The 23,485-nt window shown below is 45.0% G+C and overlaps 1 protein-coding gene across 1 annotated transcript in view; it reads left to right on the top strand.

Moving 5' to 3' along the window:
• LOC144798774 (monocarboxylate transporter 13-like) overlaps positions 1-23,096 on the top strand; it is a 193,406-nt gene extending 170,310 nt beyond the window's left edge. Inside the window, exons 3-5 of the mRNA XM_078669816.1 lie at positions 10,016-10,159; positions 13,411-14,196; positions 22,831-23,096. Coding sequence (XP_078525942.1) covers positions 10,016-10,159; positions 13,411-14,196; positions 22,831-23,096 — 1,196 coding nt within the window. The remainder of the gene's footprint in view (positions 1-10,015; positions 10,160-13,410; positions 14,197-22,830) is intronic.
• Positions 23,097-23,485: the final 389 nt, after the last annotated feature.

Genomic DNA, 23,485 nt, shown 5'->3' on the forward strand with positions numbered 1-23,485 from the left:
TCAAAAAATATGGCAATATCTATCTATCTCTCTGTCTATCTGTCTATCTGTCTATCTGTCTATCTGTCTATCTATCTATCTATCTATCTATCTATCTATCTATCTATCTATCTATTTATCTATCTATCTATCTATCTATATATATATATCTATCTATCTATACTTATGTACATATATATAAATACATGCTTAAAAACTTTGATAGAAAACCAGACATTTGAGGTGAGCAGATCTAGAGTGTCCCTGGTGTTGAGAGTGCTCTAACAGGAGCTGCTTTCCACCTAAACTGGAGAAGTACCCAGAGTTCTCTCCTTCTTTTTTGCATAATTTATACGTCACTCTATGCCTGAAAGGGTTTTGTTTTAACTTATACTGGGTGCTCACTTGTGTCTGGACAAAGCTATACCTCTCTGAAGAGCTCTAATTAGAGCGAAACACTGTGTCAGGGATTGCTTTTACTCATTTCAGGTTGGCTTGAGTTGGTATTTTACCAATTCAAAGCTTTAATACTGCGTCTGGAGTGATAAATGGATATTGTCATTTTACAGCTCGGCAAGGAAAGCACTGTGCTAGTCCTATGCTTAAAGACTTTGCTGTAGAAATGGCAAAAGACTTTGTCATTTTCTATCTCGTCGTGGATGGCACTGTGCTAATCCTGTGCTTAAAAACTTTGATAGAAAAACAGACATTTGAGGTGAGCAGATCTAGAGTGTCGCTGGTGTTGAGAGTGCTCTAACAGGAGCTGCTTTCCACCTAAACTAGAGAACTACCCAGAGTTCTCGCCTTCTTTTTTGCATAATTTATGCGCCACTCTATGCCTGAAAGGGTTTTGCTTTGACTTATACTGGGTGCTACCTTGTGTCTGAACAAAGCTATAACTCTCTGAAGAGCTCTAATTAGAGCGAAACACTGTGTCAGGGTTTGCTTTTACTCATTTCAGGTTGGCTTGAGCTGATATTTTACCAATTCAAATCTGTAATACTGTGCCTGGAGTGATAAATGGCTTTTGTCATTTTACAGCTCGGCAAGGACAGCACTGTGCTAGTCCTATGCTTAAAGACTTTGCTATAGAAATGGCAAAAGACTTTGTCATTTTCTATCTCGGCGTGGATGGCACTGTGCTAATCCTATGCTTAAAAACTTTGATAGAAAATCAGACATTTGAGGTGAGCAAATCTAGAGTGTCGCTGGTGTTGGGAGTGCTCTAACAGGAGCTGCTTTCCACCTAAACTAGAGAACTACCCAGAGTTCTCTCCTTTTTTGCATAATTTATGCGTCACTCTATGCCTGAAAGGGTTTCGTTTTGACTTATACTGGGTACCTCCCTTGTGTCTGGACAAAGCTATACCTCTCTGAAGAGCTCTAGTTAGAGCGAAACACTGTGTCATGGTTTGCTTTTACTCATTTCAGGTTGACTTGAGTTGATATTTTACCAATTCAAAGCTGTAATACTGTGCCTGGAGTGATAAATGGCTTTTGTCATTTTACAGCTCGGCAAGGACAGCACTGTGCTAGTCCTATGCTTAAAGACTTTGCTATAGAAATGGCAAAAGACTTTGTCATTTTCTATCTCGGCGTGGATGGCACTGTGCTAATCCTATGCTTAAATACTGTGATAGAAAAACAGAAATTTGAGGTGAGCAGATCTAGAGTTGTCGCTGGTTTTGAGAGTGCTCTAACAGGACCTGCTTTCCACCTAAACTGGAGAACTACCCAGAGTTCTCTCCTTCTTTTTTGCATATATAAATATATGCAATATATATATATATATATATATATATATATATATATATATATATATATATATATATATATATATATATATATATATATATTATGTACTCCGCTGCCTCGCCTCGCTCCGGGATAACACCAGCCAGGGCATAAAAAAGCTCACGGACACGGACCAGAGAAGTTTCCTTACGATTTATTGCAGTGCAGGTATGTCAATGACGTTTCGGCTCCACGAGCCTTGTTCACATGACAATGTTTGTTAAACGGGTGCAACCTTATAAAGTGCCAGTGAAATTGAAATGATGTCACGTGTCGAAAATGCAACAAGGACATAGAAGACATACTATTCATGAAACTAGCATTGATCGTTGCATTAACATTTCATCAGTAAATGCTGGTATAATACCATATTATCATAGTTAAAAAGATGTTTTTTTATAACCAACAGAATTTTTTTTTTTGTTTTTGCCGCTAATCCAAAAAATTATTTGTTTTTTGACGTAAAAGTATGATACTCAAAAGAGGGTTCAATTACCATTATAGCTCATATTGGGATCAAATAATATACATAAATGCAACCACGATACATGTAAAAAATGATTTCAGAGGTTATCTCCTACACATGATTTAAATTCAAAGTTAAATACTTCCTTTTTCAAAAATTACTTTGTATACTCATGTAAAAATCGGGAAAATCAACTTTGTGCCTCACCAACAAATAACTTGATCAACCATATCTTAACACTGAATTCGAATTATCAAAACATAGCAATATTTATAATAAAGTGCAAATGCATATGTAACCGAATGGGTAATGCCAATATACCCACTCATATGTGCAAATTACGCAATAAATGTGCTAATAGGCTGTTTAATGTGCAAATACTGCAATTTGTGCAAAACCATTGAATCTTGCTATCTTCTGAATCCGATTACTGAATAAATATGTCACCAGTAATTAAATGACTGGGGAGGCTTAACATGAGTAACAAATGCATGGAGATACATCCTAATTATGTAATTTTTTACTCTGGGGGAAAGAAATGCTGTTGGATTCTACCTCCTATGATCCCATGGTGTAATACCTACCCTCAGCGATAAACTACATGCAAGTTTTAAAATGTCCATGTTATATATCAAAAGTGAAATTACCTTGTGAAAAATATTGTTGGGCTGACTAGGTGTGAAAACCTAACACAGTCCACATATTTAAAACGTGTGATCAAAACAACATAACACATTCTAACAGATAGCAGCACATCTAATTATAAACAAACCTTGTTGTTTTCTTACTGAATTCTTACATTCACCTTAAGCATTAAGTTTGATTTCCTGACAGTGATCCCCAGCCGGGTGATCACTGATAACGCTAAGGTAAACACGTATACAGATCCTCCGTGACATTAAGACCAGATGGTGACTTGGTGTTTAACAACAAAATGTATTTGGTCTCTAACCTTCTCAGTTTAGTGTCTCTGTCACCACCTCTTCTGTTGTTAAGGATGGAGTCAATCACCCAATATTTTAAACCACTATTATTGCTTTGATGAAATTCCCTAAAATGCCGGGCCACCGGGTAGGTGTTGTCACCGTTAGAGATGGCCCGTAGATGTTGGAGAACTCGTAAGTGGACAGCATTTTTCGTGCTGCCGACGTATCTCAGTAAGCAGGGACACTCCAAAATATACACAGCATACTCGGTCTTGCATGTTAACACCTGAGATATGCTGTGTACCTTATCGGTGAAGCCATCCTTGTAGGTTTTTGTGTTTTGACCATGGAGGCAGGCTTTACAAATCCTACATTTGTAAAAGCCCTTGTTCTCTTGCCACCAGGTCGATTTAACAAAGGGTTCAGGGTTGGTGACTACCAAATGATCCCGTAATGAGGGGGCCCTGCTGAAAGTGAGGGAGACCTGACTGGGGAGATCATTGCCTATGATGGTATCGTGGGTAACCAAAGGCCAGTGTTTGTTGAGGATTTTACGTATCTGTTGATGTTGTCTATTGTATCCTGTAATTACTCGGAAACAATTGTTTACCCCTGGTGCATTAGCTGATGTATTCTCAGTAATCGCTTTCTGTCTACTACTGACTCGGGTAAGAAGATCATCCCGGGACGGTACCATAGACTTGTCTTTCGCTTTTTGTAACGTGTGGTTCGAGTAACCTCGTTCCAAAAAACGCGTTATGCACTGGTCCTGAGCAATTTTTAAATCCACGGGGTTACTGCAGATACGTTTCAATCGCAGCATCTCCCCATAAGGAATACTTGATATCAAATGTGAGGGGTGTGCACTTGCTGCGTGCAGTATGCTGTTGCCGGCAGTCACCTTACGAAAGATCCTGGATTCTAAATGACCTTCTCTAATGTATATATATATATATGTATCCAAAAACAAAAGCACCCAACAGTTGGAGGCCCACACGTTTCGTGTTAAATCTTTAATTCAGCCAGGTTGTATTGCACATCAGCATGGTAGGAACAGCTAATTTTGCCATAAATTTCTCTGACGCGTTTCGGGCGTCCATCCGCCCTTGTTCACAGGTATGGCTTATATGAAATTCGGCAGCAAAGCAAGTGAGTCAATTATGGTATTCCTTCACTCATCCCGCCCCTTGGGCGTGTCCGCGCATTGCATATTGGTCTTTGTAGTTCTTTCTCGATTTTATCCTATAGTAGGTGCCGCTGCCCAGTTTCTAAAAGAAAGTTTTCAAGGTCCACAATGGGTTGCTGTACCCCACTACAACTGCTGCTATGCAAAATATCATACTCCTCGCTGAAAAACACGAAGCTCCTTATACATCGCACAAGTGGCGGTGTCGGACCTGCTCGTCCGCAGGGGGGGCTCTCCGCTATATATCCAAAAAAAAAGCACCCAACAGTTGGAGGCCCACACGTTTCGTGTTACATCTTTAATTCAGCCAGGTTGCATCGCACATCAGCATGGTAGGAACAGCTAATTTTGCCATAAATTTGGCAGGGATGAAAATCTCGCTGCAAGAGCGGCGTCATGTCTACTCACCTGAACCCGATTGCCCTGAGCCAGTGAACAAGGGAAATACTCTCGAAATACGTATTTGGCGAAATCAGGGCTGAAAGACTGCTTCTACCTCTGAGGATACAACCCTGTTGTCTGCCAATACAGAAACCGAAAAAAATACGCTGTGTGGGCTTTCTTACAACGGAGCATTCTTTGTTTGGAATATATATATATATATATATATGTATGTGTATATATATATATATATATAGATATAGATATATATATATATCTATATCTATATCTATATATATATATACATATACATACATATACATATATATACATATACATATATATATATATACACACACATGTATTATATATATATATATATATATATATATATATATATATATATATATATATATCCTAAGTTTTTTAATTCAATATACCATTACGCGTTTCGACACAGTCTAGTGTCTTGCTCACACAACTTTACAGTATACAGTATATATATAGTCACTGAACAAAACAAAGATTACAGGAATGTTATAGTTAGAGTTAAGAAATGGACTGAAAAAAACCTTAAAAATTTGCTGAAAAAAACCAAGGTTATGGGGACATGTTACTCATGCAAAACCAATTAAATTCAGCAGTTGAGTATAATTTGTGTACTATTAAAGTTTGATATTATTTGTAGCACATACAATGTACATGGCTGTGTGACTGTATGCATCCATGTGTGAGAAGGCATCTGAGTGTCTCTATGGGTATGTGAATGGGTGCATGGGTAAGTGAGTGGCTTTGTGAGTGGCTGTATGGCTGTATCAGTGAATGAGTCACCATGTGTGTGGCTGTTTGGAGACGTGTGTGGGTATGCCAGTGGTATATGTGTGGGTGAATTGTATGAGAGGCTGTATAGGTGCATGCTGGTGTATGTGGCTGCTTGGGTACACAAGTGGTATGTGGGTGAGTGCGTGTGGTGTGTGAGTGACTGTATAAGTGAGTGAGTGAATGTGATAGTAGCTGTATGGGTGTCCGCTTGTGTCAGTGACTGTATGGGTGAGTGAGTACATGTGTTAGTATCTGTATGACTAAGTGAGTGGGTATGTGAGTAACTGTATGGGTGAGTGAGTGGCTCTATGACTGACCATATGGATGAGTGAGTAGGTGTGTGAATAGCTGTATAGATGACTGACTCAGTGTGTGAGTGGCAGTATGGGTGTTTGAGTAAATGTATTAGTGTCTGCGTAACTGGATGTATGAGTAACTGTTTGGTGAGTGAATGGGTACATAAGTGGCTTTATGGGTAAGTTAGTAGATGTGTGAGTGGCTCCAATAATCAATGAGTGGGTGTGTGAGTACTGGTATGGGTCTGTCAATGGGTTTATGAGTGGTTGTGTGAGAGTGGGAGTATGTGAAGTTGTATTAGAGTGTGAGAGGGTTTTGAGTGGTTCTGTGGATGATATCATCAGTGATGTCACTGACCATGTCATACGTGATGTAATATGTGAGTTCATAAGCAGTGCATTGCAGGGGAAAACGTTACAGTTAGCTCAGGCAATCCTAACTACTGAATTTTATGTGTATGAGTGAAATCTAAGCCTAATATTAACATCCCTGTAACCTTAGTTTTTTCCAGTGAATTTCTATGGTATTTTTTAATTCTATTTCCTAACTATAAAGTCCTTGTAACCTGTGTTTTGTTCAGTAAACTTCTAGGGTTTTTTAAATTCTATTTCCTAACTTTAAAGTCGCTGTCACCTTTGGTTTTTTAATTAAACTTCAAATGCTTTTTATTTTTATTTCTTAAGTGTGACCGGTGGCCTTTCAGAGTGAGTGTGTCAATTAGTGCATTAGGTTCTCAGTAGGTGTGTGACTCTGTGAGTGTCTCTAAGGGCCTGTCAGTAGGTGTGTGACTTTTTGAGTGGATCTGGTAGTGGCTGCATAAGTCTCACTTAGTAAGTGAGTGGGTATGAGTGAGTGCATGAGTCTCTGAGTGGGCCTGTGAGTGGGTGTGTGAGTGTCTAAGTGGGTCTATGAGTCGGAGGGTAAGTGTCTGAGTGGGTCTGCAAGAGGGTGTATGAGTATCTCAGTGGGTCTGTGAGTAGGTGCATGAGTCTCTGAGTAGGTCTGTGAGTAGGTACATGAGTCTTTGAGTAGGTCTGTAAATGAGTAAGTCAATCTCTGAGTGGGTTTGTGAGTGGGTGCGTGAGTCTCTCAGTGAGTCTGTGAGTGGGTGCATGAGTCTCTCAGTTTGTCAGTGAGTGGGTGTTTGAGTGGGTTACCAGGTGAGCTGTGAAGTGTGCTTTGTAATGGGGCATAACACAGGTCCCTGCACTGAAGACAGCCCCTGGAGCCTGGTTTCATTATTTTTATAATTTATAGGGGTCTAAGTGGGTCTGTGGGTGGGTGGGTGGGTGTCTGAATGGGTGTGCAAGTGGGTGCATGAGTCTCTAAGTGGGTCTGCGACCAGGTGTATGAGTCTCTGAGTGGGTGTGTGAGTGTCTAAGTGGCTCTGTGAGCATGTGCATGACACGACACTCTCAGTGGGTATGCGAGTGAATGTATCAGTGTTTGAGTGGGTCTGTGACTGGGTGTGTGAGTATCTGAGTGGGACTGTGAGTGGGTGCATTAGTCTCTGAGTGGGTCTGTGAGTGGATGCATGAGCGTCTGAGTGAGTCTGTGACTGGATTTGTCAGTCTCTGAGCGGGTTTGTGACAGGGTACGTGAGTCTCTGAGAGGGTCTGTAAGTGAGTGCCTGAGTGGGTTACTAGCTGAGCTGTGAAGTGGGTGCTTTTTAAAGGTGCATAACACTGGCCCCAGTGCAGCAGACATTCTCTGGAGCCTGGCTTCATTATTTTTATACTTTAAAGGGGAGGGGTGGCCCCACTCCTGGGGCTGCGTTTGGTCCCCGGGACCCCACCCTGAGGCCCAGCCTTTTAACCCCTTCGCTGCGGCGGCAATTCCGCCGCAGCGCTAGGGGGGTGGGGCGGCTGCGCGGCCCTCCCATGCTCGTGACGGAACCGCTCCATCGCGAGCCTCGGGTGCGCTGTGCTTATGACGGAGCGGTTCTGTCACGGCCCCGCCCGCTCAATGGAACGTCCAGCGCAGGCGCGGAATCTGCGCCGCGCAGGCGCGCCGAGCGGGCCGTGACGGAACCGCTCCGGCATCAGCACAGCGCGTCCGTGGCTGGTGATGGAGCGGTTCCGTCACCAGCATGGGAGGGGATAATTAATTGATTTATTTATAAAAGGAGAGGGAGCCGCGCGACCCCCCTTACTAGGCTCCAGCCTTGTAATAGAATCATTTATGAAAGAGGAGGGGGCTGTGCACTCTCCTGCCCTTGGGTGATTTAGGCCCCCAGGGATTCATCCCCCAAAGCCTGGCCATTATCTTATGGGCAATGGGGACAAGAGGTCCCCATCCATGGGCTGATTTTGGCCCCAGCAAACCTATCCCCTGGGGCATGGCTATGATTCCTTGAGTACCCCAGGGCACACAGTGTGCAGTGGGACTGCAGGAGGAGCCTTAAGGCCCCTGCAGTCCCTGCTGACTCTCTTACTCCTGCAGGGAACCAAAATTGCTGCTGCACGGAGGAAGTTGCCCTCCGTGCAGGAGAAATCCTTTCCTCTGTTCCCTGCCCACTTGGTAGCGGGTAGAGAAACAAACGTAACCTCTGCTTCCAGCAAGTGACAGCATTCTGTCAGTTCTCACTTGCTGGAAGCAGAGTATTTGCTGTGACTTGGTTGTAGCTGTCAAAGCTCCTGCCACATCACAGCTAACAGCTATGTCCTGGGGTGGGTACCTCGAGCATAGCAGGAGCCAGCCCTGGGGGGGGGTGGTCCCAAGGCCATGTATGGCTCCAGGAGGGGGGGCACACACCTCCTTTTTAATTGAAGGATCAACCTTGGGGAGGTAGTGGTCCCCAGGGCTGCAATTGCTCAGCTGGCAGGGCGCATAGCCCCTCTCCCAGTTTTAAAATATTAATTTAGCCCTGGGGAGGTGGTGGTCCCCAGGGCACAGGGGGGTCCACGAGGTCCCCCCACTAGGAATAGCATAGTCCCGGGGAGATAGTGGTCACCAGAGCCCCCTTGATTTCTTTTAATTTAGCTCTCTGGAGGTGGTTTCCCCTGGAGCCTGGGGGGTCTGTGTGCCCCCCGGTGATACAGTCATAAGCCCCAGGGAGGTGGTGGTCCTTGGGCATAAGGAAGGGACCCCGTTTGTCCCTCCTTTAATTTTAATATAAAGCAACATGCCCCCAGGACCTTCCACCCAGGGGATATTTTCAGAACACGATTGGGAGCCTGTGCTTTTTTTTGCCACAAATTCATGAATTTCGCGAATTAACAACATTTTTTTAAATGATTTTTCTACCCTGCCCTTTCTTCTTTTCCTTTCTCTTTTGGGGAGATCGCTGCCAACACTTCCTGGCTGTGTGTTGGCAGTCAATCAGAGCTCTGTATTTCCCTAGGAAACATCCTTTACAACGCAACTTTTACCATGCAGTGCCTTTACGACGCAACTTTTACAACGCAAACCATTACAACGCATTGCGCTGGGGGGCGCTCTAGGATAGGGAATACGTTTAATTTACTGTCCAACACCTTCCCTAGTGTCCACGGAGACTGGAGTTGGAATAGTAAATTAAACTATTCAATATCCAGCACCCCAAAGCGCTATGCGTTGTAAAGGTATGCGATGTAAAAACCGCGTTGTAAAGGCATGCGATGTAAAAGTATGTGTTGTAACGTCATACATCCTATTTCCCTGCATGAGCTCATTATTATTTGTGAAGTCACTGAAAACGCAGATAAACAAATTTGAATTTCTGTAAATTTCTCAACAGCTACTGAATGAATTTACACCAGATAACTGAAAGCGTGATCTCTGAACCAAAATCTACCTTTCTGCCAAATTCAGTGTGACGGCACAGCTCTGAGAGTGCAGGGCCCAGAGAGGGAAGGGCTCGGTGAAAGGAGAGGAAAGAGGGCACTGCTCAGAGTGCTTACAGCCCTGAGAAGGCAAGGCACAGAGAAAAATATGATTTCAAAGGTCAGATCCTGGAGGGAAAATCTCAGTTAGGGCTTAGTCTCAGAGAGGGTATGGTTTAGAGAGGAAAGTGAGTTGAAAGGGCTGGGTTGATGCAAAAGGAGTGGCCCTAGTCAGTAGGTGAGGGGTCAAGGGGCTGACTTTGATCAGTGCCTCTTTATTCCCCTCTATTTATTTTTCCAATCCATCTATTCAAGTATCCCTTACTCATGACAGTGTGATTCTCCCTTCATTTTATTTCAGGTCCAGTTGGAAGTGCTCTCAGTGTGCAGTATGGGGAACGAGTGGTGGTGATGGCCGGAGGGGTCCTCAGCTTCCTGGGTATTCTGTTGGCTTCCTTTGCAAACTCAGTGCTGCACCTCTACCTCACCTTGGGAGTCTTGTCAGGTGAGAGACAGGCCCTGAGAAAGGAGCGTGGGCTATGGTATTGCAGGAATATATGAGTAGTGGGAGAGTGATATTTGTATATTTAATGTATTTGTATGTCATATTTCAATAGTGCAAACCTATCCAAAAGCAGCAAAGCACTGTACAGGGTGTAAGGCAAGCATAACCTCAATAAGGTGGAGTGGTGTGGCTCACTGGTTAGAGGCGGCAGACCCGTAAGCAGAGGACGGCCCGGGACCAGGGTTCGATTCCCGACGCGGCAGGGTCGTGGACCAGGGTCAGCGGGCTCGATAATCCTCGCCTCGGTGCCTACTCCAGTCAGGGACCACACTCGGCAACTCTGGGCATTAGCTTGCCTCATCTTCACAATGGCCCCCCAGACCGCCGGGGAGGCTTGGTCGCACTTTAGAGATACCCATTAGGGACCATCTCTCAGGGTGAGCCAGGACGGGTTCCCCAGTGGTCGAAGCGCGGAGATACTCCTCCGGGAGTTGATTCTAGCGCTATATAAACCCACAATTAATTAAGGGATAGGAGAGATAGCTGGTTTGTGGACGGTTAATGCAATGTGATGTAGTGTTCTTTCAAGAGGTGAGACTTCAACTTGTTCCTAAAATGGAGCAGAGTACCCTGATAGAAAAGGGGATGTTATTCCAGATCATGGGTGCATAGAAAAAGCCTAATGCTTTGTTTTGTCTTGTATTTTTCATGCGTCTTAGTCTGCAGTCTTATGGCGTCCTGTGAGAACTATTAGAGACAGGGAGCTTGTCTGCAAGATTATTTATAGTGTGGTGATGGACCTGTAGGTGTGAGGGAGTGACATATGGTAAAGAGACCATAGGATGTAGACTTGGAAGTAATGTGGAATAAATGAGTGCATAGCCTAAGGATGCAGCAACTGTTGGGATTGTGGGAGAAGATACAATATAGCCTTATAGCCCGCCATAGAGGGCTATACCGGCTATTAAAGGCCCTATCCAGTGTTAAAGGCCCCGAGCCGAAGGCGAGGGCCTTTAACAAGGGAGAGGGACTTTAATAGCGGTATAGCCCATCTACGAAGGGCTATAAGGCTATTAGAACATTCTTTCACTAGAGGACAGAATGTTCTAAAAAAAAAAAAGCCTTTTGGAAGCGTGAGGGGATTGGAATCCCCTCAGGCTCCCTGAAGCCTTTGTTCACAGCCAGAGCTGTGAACAAAGAAACATTGGAATGTTGGAGCTCCAGGCTTATACCAGCCATTAGAAGCCCGGAGCACTCCATTGTTTTCAATGGAGCTCCCAACATTCCAATGTTCTAATAGGAGTTATAAGTGTGGAAGGGTTGGGGAAAAACATGTATATGAACTGTGGAAGTTATTGGGCTGAGCTGCATGATAAGGAGCAGGAAAGGACTGTACTGAACAATAAGGCGCATTCCTGTCTTTTCTCCGCGCTGGTCCACAATGTGCTGCCTTGCTTCAATGCAAGCACCCTTGCACTATGGTGCACCGTGGTGCACGGGTATCCGCGTTGTAACCAGGATTGTTTTTGAGCAGAAAGGGACACCTCCATGCTCAAAAACAATCCTCTGAGGCATTTTCTTCTTTGTATTTGTGCTGCAGAATGTAGCACACAAGAAAGAGGAAAAAAGCGAGGAGAAATAAAGATATTGGGGCATATTATCAAGGGGGTTTATCTCCGCTTTTTTGGCTTTAAAAGCCAAGAAAGCGGAGATAAAATTATCTCCCTATTACCAAGCTGTCGCTAACACCAGTTAGCGACAGCTAGTAGGAGATAGCGACCATCTTGGGCCCCACTTTGCATGTCAGTGATATTTATCACTAATGACATGCAAAGTGGGCGTGCCAAGATGTTAGCGACTGGAAACAGTCGCTAACATCGCTATCTCCTATTACCAACTTTTGGAGATATTCGCGCTAAGCGCAAATATCTCCAAAAACTAACACCTGCCCTGAGCAGTTCTTAGCCATGTTATCCAATGGGAGGTGGATAACATGGCTAAGAGCATTAGCTCGGTAATGCATGAATATCGCTGACTTTTCAGCGATATTCATGCATTGCGGCCGTTTTTATCGCATTTGCGATAAACCTTGATAATAGCAAGGTTTATCTGCGATAATTTCTGACGATGCTTAGCGTTACAAAATTCGTTGCTAAGCATCGTTAGCGATAAATATCGCTTAACGTTGGTAATATGCCCCATTACCCTTTATATTTATCACCTAGGGAGGCGTGCATTTAGACACATTCCAGGTCTACCAATAATGGTAAATCTGGGAATGCATAGAAATCCATGGATGGATGAGTGGGAACACCCGCACTGCACCCACGGAACGCCTCCCTCAGGCAGAGTAACACAACGCAGAGATTTGCACTGCATTGCTTTTCTCTAGTTTTATTAAGCCACTTGGGGCCATGCAAGTTGGACTTACGTGGCTTGATCAATCTTACTTAGCAGTTGTGTCACCCTTGTGCCCTGCTGCGAGGAGCAAAGGCGACTCACCTTCAAGATCAATATGCCCATGAACTTCGAGAAAAATAGACAAAAAAATTTCATTAGGTGGGTGGATCCAATGCGGAGGGGTTCAGCAACCAGATAAAGCAAGAGGTTACATTCCAGATATGGATATATAATGGGCCTTCCGCTGGACACCATGTGGAGGAGTGTGGCTCAATGGTTAGAGCGGTAGACCCTGATGCAGAGTTCTGGTCAGGGATCAGGGATCAGGGTTCGATTCCCGCCTCGGCGGGGTCTCGGGCTCAATTTCCTCGGACCTGTTAATTCTCGCCTCGGTGCCTATTCTAATCACGGGCCCCACGCTGCAACTCTGGGCAATAGCTTGCTTAGCCACCACACCGGCCCCAACAGCGCTAAGGATGCCTGGCTTCACCCTGGGGGTGCCCAGGAGTGGACACTTCACAGGGAAAGCCAGGAGGGGTTCCGCAGCGGTATGAGTATAAGCGCCAGGAAGCCGAATAGGCGACACTACAAGGTGACCGTCTGGTGACAGTGCGCTCTATAAGTACCATGACATTTACATTTACATTTACCATGTTGGTGTACTCAGGCATAAAGCCAAAAAGCAAATAAACACTGACAGATTCCCCACTGACTTTATGTATAGGAATTTCCACTCTCATAGAACATACTATACCAGGGAAAAACTATGAGAGGAGGAATAGGTCAAATGAGGTGAAACCGTGTCATGGTTGAAGCAGATCCTAAAGAGGTTTGTTTTTCCCCCCATCCAGGCATCGGTTGGTCTCTGGTTTATGGTCCAGTGATGGGCGCCATCCAAAAGTACTTCCTCCGCCGACGGATCCTTGCACTGGGCTTAGCACTCACTGGCAACGGCCTCTCCTCCTTCCTCTTCTCACCATTATTCCAAGCTCTCATTGATAGCTACAGCTGGCGTGGAGCCCTCATCATCCTCTCAGCAATGCAGTTGAACCTGTGCATCTGTGGGGCTCTACTACGGCCTGTCCGCATGCTGCAAGACCACCGCCGCGGCCGAGTAGAAGCGGAGAAGTCTTCCAAGGGTGCCTTGTTTTTACACAAGATTGCCTCTAATCTTGACCTCAGCCTGTTCCTGAACCGTGGCTTTGTTGTGTATTCATTCAGCATGCTTCTCATCTGTGCTGGTGCCATGGTGCCTTATGTCCACCTGGTTCCCCATGGCAAGGTCATGGGCCTCAGCAGCTATGAGGCAGCCTTTCTCGCGTCAATGACAGGACTAGCAGACTCTGGCTCTCGTCTCTTATCAGGTTTTTTTGCTGACCTCAAGCTGCTTACATCACTGCAGCTCTTGGTGCTGTGGAGCTCAACATGTGCGCTCAGTCTGCTTCTCTTGTCCCTTGGCAACACCTTCCCGGGCATCATGGTCCTGGGTATCTTCTATGGTCTGAGTACTGGTGCCTTTGCGCCACTCATATTCGGAGTGATACCTGACCTGGTGACCACTGAGAGGGTGACCAGCGCCGTGGGGCTTTCCTTAATGGTCATGAGCATTGGGGTGTTGCTGGGCCCCCCACTTTCAGGTAAGCTTGCTAAAGAGTAAAAAATGATGGAGTGGCACTGGGGCAATTGGCATAGGATGGGAGATAGAGAGCAATATGAGAAAAGGGAAGAGATGTGTCTATGCATGGAGGAGTAAAGATTCATACTCATTAGAAACATGAATAATGAGGTTGGTGGGAAGATGTGACAAGTAAATCAGTCTGACTCTGGTGCACACAGGCAAATAGTAGTTTGATTGAAGTTCTGTGTGTCAGCCCCCTATTAAAGTATTAGGTAAAGCACAATCAAGAACTGAACTAATTGCAACAGGAAAGCCCTCCTGTATATGCAGGTCTCACACCCTAGTGTTGGAAGTTGACAAACATGGGCGATTGTGCAGGTGCACAATGAGGCTACACCAGTTTCTCTTCTTCAAAGGAGCATGATTTGTCACACCATTACACTCAATGCAACCTTGGACAATGGCCTTCATCCTTAGGATCACTTTGGCTAGTATGCTTGGAGAGCTACTTTATTACCTCCAAAGAGAAAGATGCTGTTGCCATGAGGAAATGTTTTCTCTAATTTGCTGATAAGGCCATTTAAGAAAGTGTACAAACCTCTTTTTTCACTGCGGTCATGCCACCAACCATGTATTTCAAACTGTAAGCACAACTTTTTGTTAAAATATTGGGGCTGATTCACAAAGGTAACTTACATTTTTAAGTAATTTACACTTTTGAGTAACTTTATTTCTTTTTTGGCTAGTGACAAAATCTGAGTGTAAAGTTACTCAAAAAGTATAATAGAAATGTCTCCACACCCTGAAAAATACAGAGGAGACAAATGTATGAGTGTAATTTACTACTGCTACAGTAGCAGTAAGTTCAGCCCCACACATGGCCAACCACAGGTGCTGCAACACCAATTTATAGAAAATAATGAAGGTAGGCATTTTAAATCAATCCCTGTAGGACAAATTATTAAACTAAATTAAGACATTTCAAACAATTGCAAATACAAATACATTTACTATAATGTTAAAATTATAAAAATAGTACAAATGTATTATTCTCATTTCATTTTTTAATATAAAATCAATATAACATTTTTAAAAAATATAACGAAATTATGTAGAATTAATTATATACAACACTTTTAATAGTTATAGATGCATATTAAATTATGTTTTCTTTATGGGGAATTCAATATTTAATTTGAAGTTCATAAAAATATCTTTAGATTAATTGAATATACATAAAATAATTAGAGAATTACCTTAAAATAAAGATAATAGTGATGTAGCAGTTTTTATTTTGTTCAATTGTTAAAAAAAATATTGAATTCAAATGTGTTTATATTCAACATAAAACTATTTGTAATTTTTTAAATACGCTTTCCTATACTTTTCCGTAGAGTTATTGGCCCCTATGACTTCACTGTGGAAACTCCAGCTGGTAAAAGTAAAAATATTTATTCAACTCGAAAATATTATACAAATTGTTTTATGTTAAATATTAATGTAAAATAATCTTATACATTTAGTTTAAATATTAAATGATTATTGTGGAATCATTCTTTGATTCATCTTTATTCAAATTCACTACCTCGATTATTTTCTATGGTTGGGTGATGCAACACCAGTGGTTGGTCATGTGTGTTGCTAGACTTACTACTGTGTTTTAGTAGTAAATTTAACTCAGATTTTGTGAATAGCTAAAACTAGTATACATATTGAAAAGTTGATGTTGCCTTCGTGAACCAGGCCCTCAGTCTGCAAATATACAGGCAGAAATCTGATTAACCTCATACAGTTTGACGGTATGTCTGACTGTCATCCTAAGGATTAACGTACTTCTCCAGGTTCCAGAAGCAGATTCTTACAGACCTGGGATGTTCCTGCTTTGCAGTACTGTATATTTGTGGCAAAAGCACCCTGTCAGTCAAACTCTAAATTCGGGCCCTAAATTTCATTTTATTCACACACTTAAATGTGAAATCCTCTAATTCCCACACCTTCAGCAACCCTTTAATTAAAATCTGTTTTATTTTGAGTAGGAAAGTGTAGATTACCACTTCATCTTCCATTCATATAGGTGTCTTTCTTCATGAGCATATAAAAAACGAATTATTTTAGAAGTAGGGGGAAGGTATTTGGCATTGAGTTTCCTGTAGCACTACCTGTGATTTAAGAACCTAATGCCCGATCCGTCCTTTTTCGAAATCAGCTTGTATAAATTATCCCAACCCAGATTTCCCTTCACATACAAACTTTTTTATTGCCCAGATTTTTCATCCACCTAGGCTGGTAAATAGCACACAATTTTGTAGCCATGGGAGATCCAAACTTTGGAAGCTTTAATACATTGGAGCCCTTTTCATTACATGATCTGAACCCACCATTGTACAAAATAGGGCTACTTAGCAAACACCTCATCATGTCCAGAATCTGTTTTTTAAAAAACCCACATTTTGCTTTTACAAAACAGACAATAAAATACGTGCATCATGATCCACTTGCACCCTTCCTCCCCTCGGCCGGCCATCAGCACCCCAGCGAAACACCTTGATGGATCTCAGCGACAGGTTCATGGTGGAGTCCTCCTCGTCGACAACATTATCATGCTGGAGGCTCATTACCTGATATAACATCCAAGTCGTATGTGAGGCCATGGTGGGACATCCATTTTCCTGACTTTCTCAAATTTCCTGGAGCAGGCCCTGCTTTCATACACAACCTTCTCCGCCTCCATGCAACGATTCACACGATCCATCCACATGTTTCTTGTGGGGACACTTCTCCCTCTCCCCATAGGCTGGCCAGATCTCACTTGGCAACAACAAAGCCCACAGAACTACAATTACTTCTTTGGGATGTCCACATTATTAGGTATGCCTTGTACAACCAATTGAGGCCTCCTGGGAATAACAGAACCTGCCACCACTTCCCATTCTTTAACAATGGACTCCCAATATTATGTTATTCCTGGACAGCCCCAAATCATGAGGAGGAAGGTTCCCTTGTCTGTGGTACAACTAAGGGATATGGGTCTCTCCTCCCTCCCCAATTCATGGAGGCGGGACCTGCTGTAGTAGGACCTATGTAGTACTTTGAAATAGATCAGGTGGAACCTGGCCCTGATGGCTACCTCTCTAGGGTACATCAACGCCGCCTGCCAGTCCACAACCTCCATGGGGCCCACACCCAGCTCCCATGTCCCCTGCTGTCTCCCCAGTATATGTCATGTTATTTATGATCGTGAGCCTTGAGACTACCTGATGGGTAAGTGTGTCGCAAAACACCCAGCTTTCCAGTGAGGAGTGGTCCGGAAGGGCTGTCTCCGGCACCCGGTCTCCCCTCAAGGCATGGGTCAACTGAAGGTATCTGAACCGCTGTGTCTCGGCTAGGGCATACTCCAGTTCCAATGACTCAAATGATTTGAAACCATTCCTCAGGACCACATACGTGAGTGTTTTGACCCCAATTCGCCCACAACCTCGGAATCCTCCCTATATCGGGCAGCATAGTACCTTTCTAACAAGCACTGGTGAGTCTCCCCTTCCACCGGTGAGTCTCCCTTTCCAGCCTAGGGAGGCTGAGAATCATTCCAGGCCTACAATGCATCCCTGGTGGGCCACAGCTGTTGCCGTCTGTCCCTCCTCCCGTAGATATAATGAACGTGGGTCGCTCCCTCCATGGCCTTTCTCTCTGGCCTATAGGTGGGTTTGGAGCAAGGGCTGTGACCCCCCCAGTCATTAATCACCTGCAATTCGGTACCCCTGTGATATGCTGTAGCATCTGGGAGCACTAGGACCCCGTTATAAGTAGATCTGTCCATGGTTTTTAGAGATATTCTCCGGTGAGCCCCATCCCACAGAAGGGTGCGAAGCGTCTTCTCTAGCTTTATGAAGAAGGCCCTCAGGATAATAAAGGGAGTGTTCTGAAGTCATACAACAACTTGGGTAGCGTAATCATTTTTTCACAGGGCTGCTCTGCTCTAGTTGTCAAGGGCACTCCCACAACCTATCTGAGTCTTCACGGAAATCAGCAAGCACTCTGTCTACGTTCAAGACCAAATAACTGTCCCTGTTCATAAGAATACCCAGATATTTAAAATGTGTTTGAGACAAACTGGAGGGTCACAGACTTGTCCCATTTGATGCAGAACTCTAAGTAGGTCTCAAAGACTCAAAATACTGACAGTGCTGCGGGGATCGAAAGTACCGGGTCCGCGAGGTAGAGCAAAGCATCATCCGCATACAGTGAGTGACATTATTGCCCTAGGGGCCTCGTCTGTCCCCAGATAATCCAATCACCAATGTAGACATTGGACATTCAGTCTCGTGGCCTGCTTGGGTATGAAGCCAGTCTGATCGGCATGTACAAAATCCACTATCACCCTTGTGAACGTGGTAGCAAGAACATTGCCACCCAGTACTTTACCCGGTTTCTTGGTTCTTCACTCCTCCCCTACCTCCTCCAGTGTCAAGTCTTCCTCCAGAGCATCCATACACCTTGTCTAAAGTTGAGGGCAGAATCTCCACCAGGAACTCAGCTATATCCTGACCCCTGCCGTCCCACCTAGCCTCATAGAGCCCTATATTATTCCCTACAACGATCTGGGCGATATTGTCATCAGACCGGGTTGTATTCTCATCAGCAGTCACCACCTCTGCACCCCCTTGCATTCTCCTCCCACCGCCACAGCCACACTAGGAGGCGGCCCACTTTGTCACCAGAGTTGTAGAGTCTTTTCTCGGTCCCAGGTATTGTTGCCTAACTGTATTGGTCAAATGGTTACGATATTGATCTCTCACCCCCTCAAGGAGGCGATGGGAGTCTTCCTCACCCGTGGACACCCAGGTCCGCTCCAGCTGTAGAAGACAGCATTCCAACTAGAGCATCTTCTTCTCCCTGTTTCTTCTGAATAGCAATAATGTTCTGTGCTCTATCCTTGAGCCCAGTTTGCATGCCTCCCAAAGAATAACCGGTGAGGACACTGACCCCTCTTTCTCCTCAAAGTATCAACTCTGGGGGTTTCTGCAATGTTTGGGTCTTTCAAGGTTCAGGATTCCAGCTTCCAGGGGGCCTGTCTATGAGACTGTTGGGTGCCCAGCTTGAGCAAAAGGGGGAAGTGATCAGAAATCGCTTGGATCAGGTAGTGCATGTCCCTAACTCAGGGTATCTGAGCAGAAACACATAGTCCAACGTTTACATGGTTTTATGAGCCTCCAAGTAGAATAAATACTTCCTCTCACATGGGTGTTAGCTCCTCCAAACATCACTAAACCCCAATGCATGCTTGAAGCGGGCTAGCTCCATGAGCTGGCCAGGAGTCACTACCCGGAGTGAACATAGGTTCAACCCCGATCCAGAACCTTATTACAGTCTCCCCCCACAATATGTAACTCACAGGGCGAGTCAAGAAGCATAGGCCAAGCTGTCCAGGGTCCTGCTCAGCAGCCTAGGGGGAGTATATACATTTACAATCAACATCATTTTCCTCTGCCATCTGCCCCTCACCAATACATACCAACCCTCAGGATCAGCCTATATTCTTATCACTTGAAAAGGGAGGTTCTTTCTAGATAGACTCACGATTCCTCAGGAGCCACTTGTATAGCCAACATGAGCAAGCACCATATACCTGCCTCTCTGCAGAAATTAACAGGTAGTCCAAAGCAGGTGCGTCTCTTGTTGGAGCACCATATCGAGGGTGTTTCTACGGATGTATTGTATGACCACCCCATTCTAGATCTTACTTCCCCAGCCTGTTCATGTTCCACAAGAGGACCATCAGTATGTCAATGGAAGGTGGCGTCATGCACAACACTGGATAAAGTCCCAATGAGGCCCAACCATGGGCCAGATCAATGACTACTCGGTCATGTGTAGTGTTGTAGCCTTATGGGTATATGTTTTGCCATGCCCCCTCAAAATAAAACAACCTCAACTGTAACCCCCACCCCACCTTTCCCTGAAATGGGTTTTGAACTACCCACTACCCCAACTCAGGAAAGGCCTGTCCCCATCCCCCTGCACAATTAACATATTAAACAATCCCCATTTGCAATAGCGAGTGCAATCTCCCTGTACCCCTTAAACACTCACATAACACTGAAACACTGGTTAAGCAAGGCATGGAGTGGTGCTGCTCAGTTGTTTGTGTCTGAGGGCCCCTTGCTGAAATATAGTAGAGGAACAACTGGATCATCTCCAATGTCTGTGTCTGATGAGGGGGCCTCTGATGTTTACCCACCCTAAGTAAAGTCCCCAGCCCATCTGGGCGGTCTCAGCCTCCCCAGCTGTCCCTCTCTGGAGCTTTGTCTACCAGACATATATCTCACTGCCACCTCAAGGGGGGGCTCCTAGACTGATTGCCTCAGTGGCACTCCTCTAACCATTCTACGGTTGTTTCCAGGTGGTCAAACATAAAAGCCTTGCCTTGGAAAAGCAGGTTGAGCTTGGCCGGGTACAACATCATGTAACAAAGATTCAGAACCTGAAGCTTCTGCTTCCCTCAATCAAAAGTCTTCCACTGCTGCTGAACCAGTTTGGTGTAGTCTGGAAAGATAAGAATCCATGTGGTTTCATATTTCACTTCCCTCAGGCCCATAACTGTGCAAAGTATCAAGTCTCTGTCCCTATAGTTTAGGAGGGGAGCAAACACAGGACTCGGGGCAACACCTAGAGGTGATCTTCTCAGCAGGGAAAGCTGGCCTGCTAGAAGAAAGGATTTTAGCCACTGTTCGAGAAACTGCTCTGGTCCGGGCACCATGTGCCCTCTGGGAATGCCAAGAAGAGCCAATTATTGGATGGTGAATGACCCTCAGCATCATTGACATGTGACACCAATTCTCTGGAGAAGACTCTGATTTTCTGCACAGCTGTGAGTCCTTTCACTGTGCCCTCCAGCCTTTCAATTTTGTCTCAGCTTCTGACACTTTCCTTGTCAATTTCCTCACGTCCTGTTGGAGCAGGGCCACCTCCGCCCCTACCTCACCAATTTTAGTGTTCAGGGAATGGCGATAAGATGTATTGGCCTTTAAGATCACCTCTGTACGAGGATGAATCAGGTATCAGGTGGTTCCCCAATGTGGCCCGACAGGAACAACCAGCCTGCCAGTCTCCTACCCCATGACTGGGTGGGCCGCACGAGCAGCCAAAGATCCAGGGGGCTGGATTCCATGGCCGACAGAGGCTCCCCACCACAGGCCCGTGTGGGATTCTTCCCTGGCATACCACTCAATGGACCTTTGCCAGACAGCTTGATCGGGGCAGGCCCCCCATGTGCTGCCACATGAATGACCCATCCTGGTCTGTCCTTGGGGTCTCAGGACATTACTCCCAGCCAGTCAAGGAGGGGGAACTCCCACGAGGCTCAAGACTCAAACAGGGGGAAGCCAACCTGAAGACAGGGGCTCACCTACCCATTCAGGGCCCCCGCAGTTCCATTCCAGCCATCACCTCTAGGCCCCAGCCCCAATGTCAGGATATGTGGGGGAAGACCCACCGATGGGTCATCACAAATCCCACTTGCAAGAAACCCTTGCCCCTTTGCAGACTTCAGCAGGAAGGGGAAAGCGCCACCGCAGTACCAGGGTCCACTGGAGCGTTTCAAGTTCCTCTGATCAGGGTCACCCGGCCCAGGGTTCCCTCAGTGCTATCCGGTGTTCATGGTCTCCTGGGAGCACTCCTGGTCCCACACCCAGATTCTCCTTATCACCTCTTGGTGGCACCTCAGGGCATTCTCATGGATGAGGGGAGCACCATACACTCAGGTAGGAGAGGCTGGATGGGTCGTTGAAGTGCCCGGATTGTTAAGGACAGTCATGTGGGTGCGGAAGCACTACAAGATGGTGGCTGCCATCCTGAGCTGTCAGACTACGCCCACATGCCCAAAATCTTAATCATTAAGTGGTGCCCTGGTGCAGGAAGGACAATATGATGTGGTAAGACAAAGGCTTGTCTGAGGAATAATGTTTGGCTTTCCAGGATTAACAATCTCAAAAAAGCCACAGACACCCGCTACAAACCAGGGATAACCTGGAAAGTGTTTTGACCCTTTCTGAGGCTTAGTCTGTGACATAAAAACTACAAATAAGTGAGTTTGTAAAGATTTCTACTCATTCTGAGCAGACCGTACCACATTGTAGATCCATATTAAACAATTTGAATCACACACAGCAATGTAGAGATCCTGGCTTGGTGCTATACAAATTTCTTCTCCGATGGTGCACCACATTTATTTCATCCACATCATGGTCTCCTACACTACTTAGAAGGAGGAGGAGTTGGGATGGAGATGAGAGGTCACTAAAAGGAGCTGGGAGGGAGACTCGAGTACTGGAGTTGGAAAGAAAGACGAACAGCAGAGCTAGGCTTCAGATGAAAGACCATTGGAAGAAATTCAGAAGATGGGTATACTGGAATAAGACTGAAGGTGAGTTAGGGCTCTGTAACAGATCAAAACCAGATGTTGATGAGAAGGATATTCAGAGGGATTAGCAGGGAAGTGTGAATAGCCTGGGAGTTTGGTTGTAAGGAGCTGCTAGCAACTTTGGAAGGGGCTGTTAATACAATGCAAGGAGTTTAAGAGGGGGTTTTCAGGTTGTTTGCAACCTTCATATGTCTTGATTATCCTCCTCTTTGTCTCCACCATTACTGTTTACAGGATTTCTTAGGGACCTTACAGGGGACTTCAGGATCTCATTCCTTGTTTGTGGTGGACTCAATCTGGCTGGAAGTGCTTTTCTGATGTGCATCCCCTCATTCTTCTCCAGACCCTTGCTGCCCTGCCAGAAAAAGAAGAGCATTGGGTCGCCGCAGAATGAAGAGGAGGTTCCCACGTCTAGCACTCAGATGATACTATCTCCCACAGACAAATGTTTGGACACGTCGCAGGCCACTAGGTTGCACACCTTATCTAGTGAGTGTTAGCCTCTCTGTGGCAGGCCTATTATATATTGCTAGTGACAGCCATCTAGGGAAGGAGCCTGATAGCCCTAGGTGTACAATGTTATAGGATTGAATCTGTTTTTCTCTATTTTTGCTTCAGGATGAGGGTAAGTTAGAGGTATCAAGTAGCCCTTTTCTGCATCCTTTCTATTTTCAGTGACATCAAAATGTATTAGAAAAATGTAATTCTGTTTATGATGCAGTGTGCCTGGTGAGTAGCATAGAGAGCTCAAGTCCTGTTCAATCATGCAAAGAGCTACTGTAACACTTTCTTTCAGCCCAGACAACGCTGTCTCATTATAGCGAGAGAGCAGCATCTACCATGACTTTTTTCCTTACTTACTGAGGCTGCTGGTCAGAAGGGCGGCCTT

This window comes from Lissotriton helveticus, chromosome 12 (genome assembly GCF_964261635.1).
Source record: "Lissotriton helveticus chromosome 12, aLisHel1.1, whole genome shotgun sequence".
Classification (NCBI taxonomy): domain Eukaryota; kingdom Metazoa; phylum Chordata; class Amphibia; order Caudata; family Salamandridae; genus Lissotriton; species Lissotriton helveticus.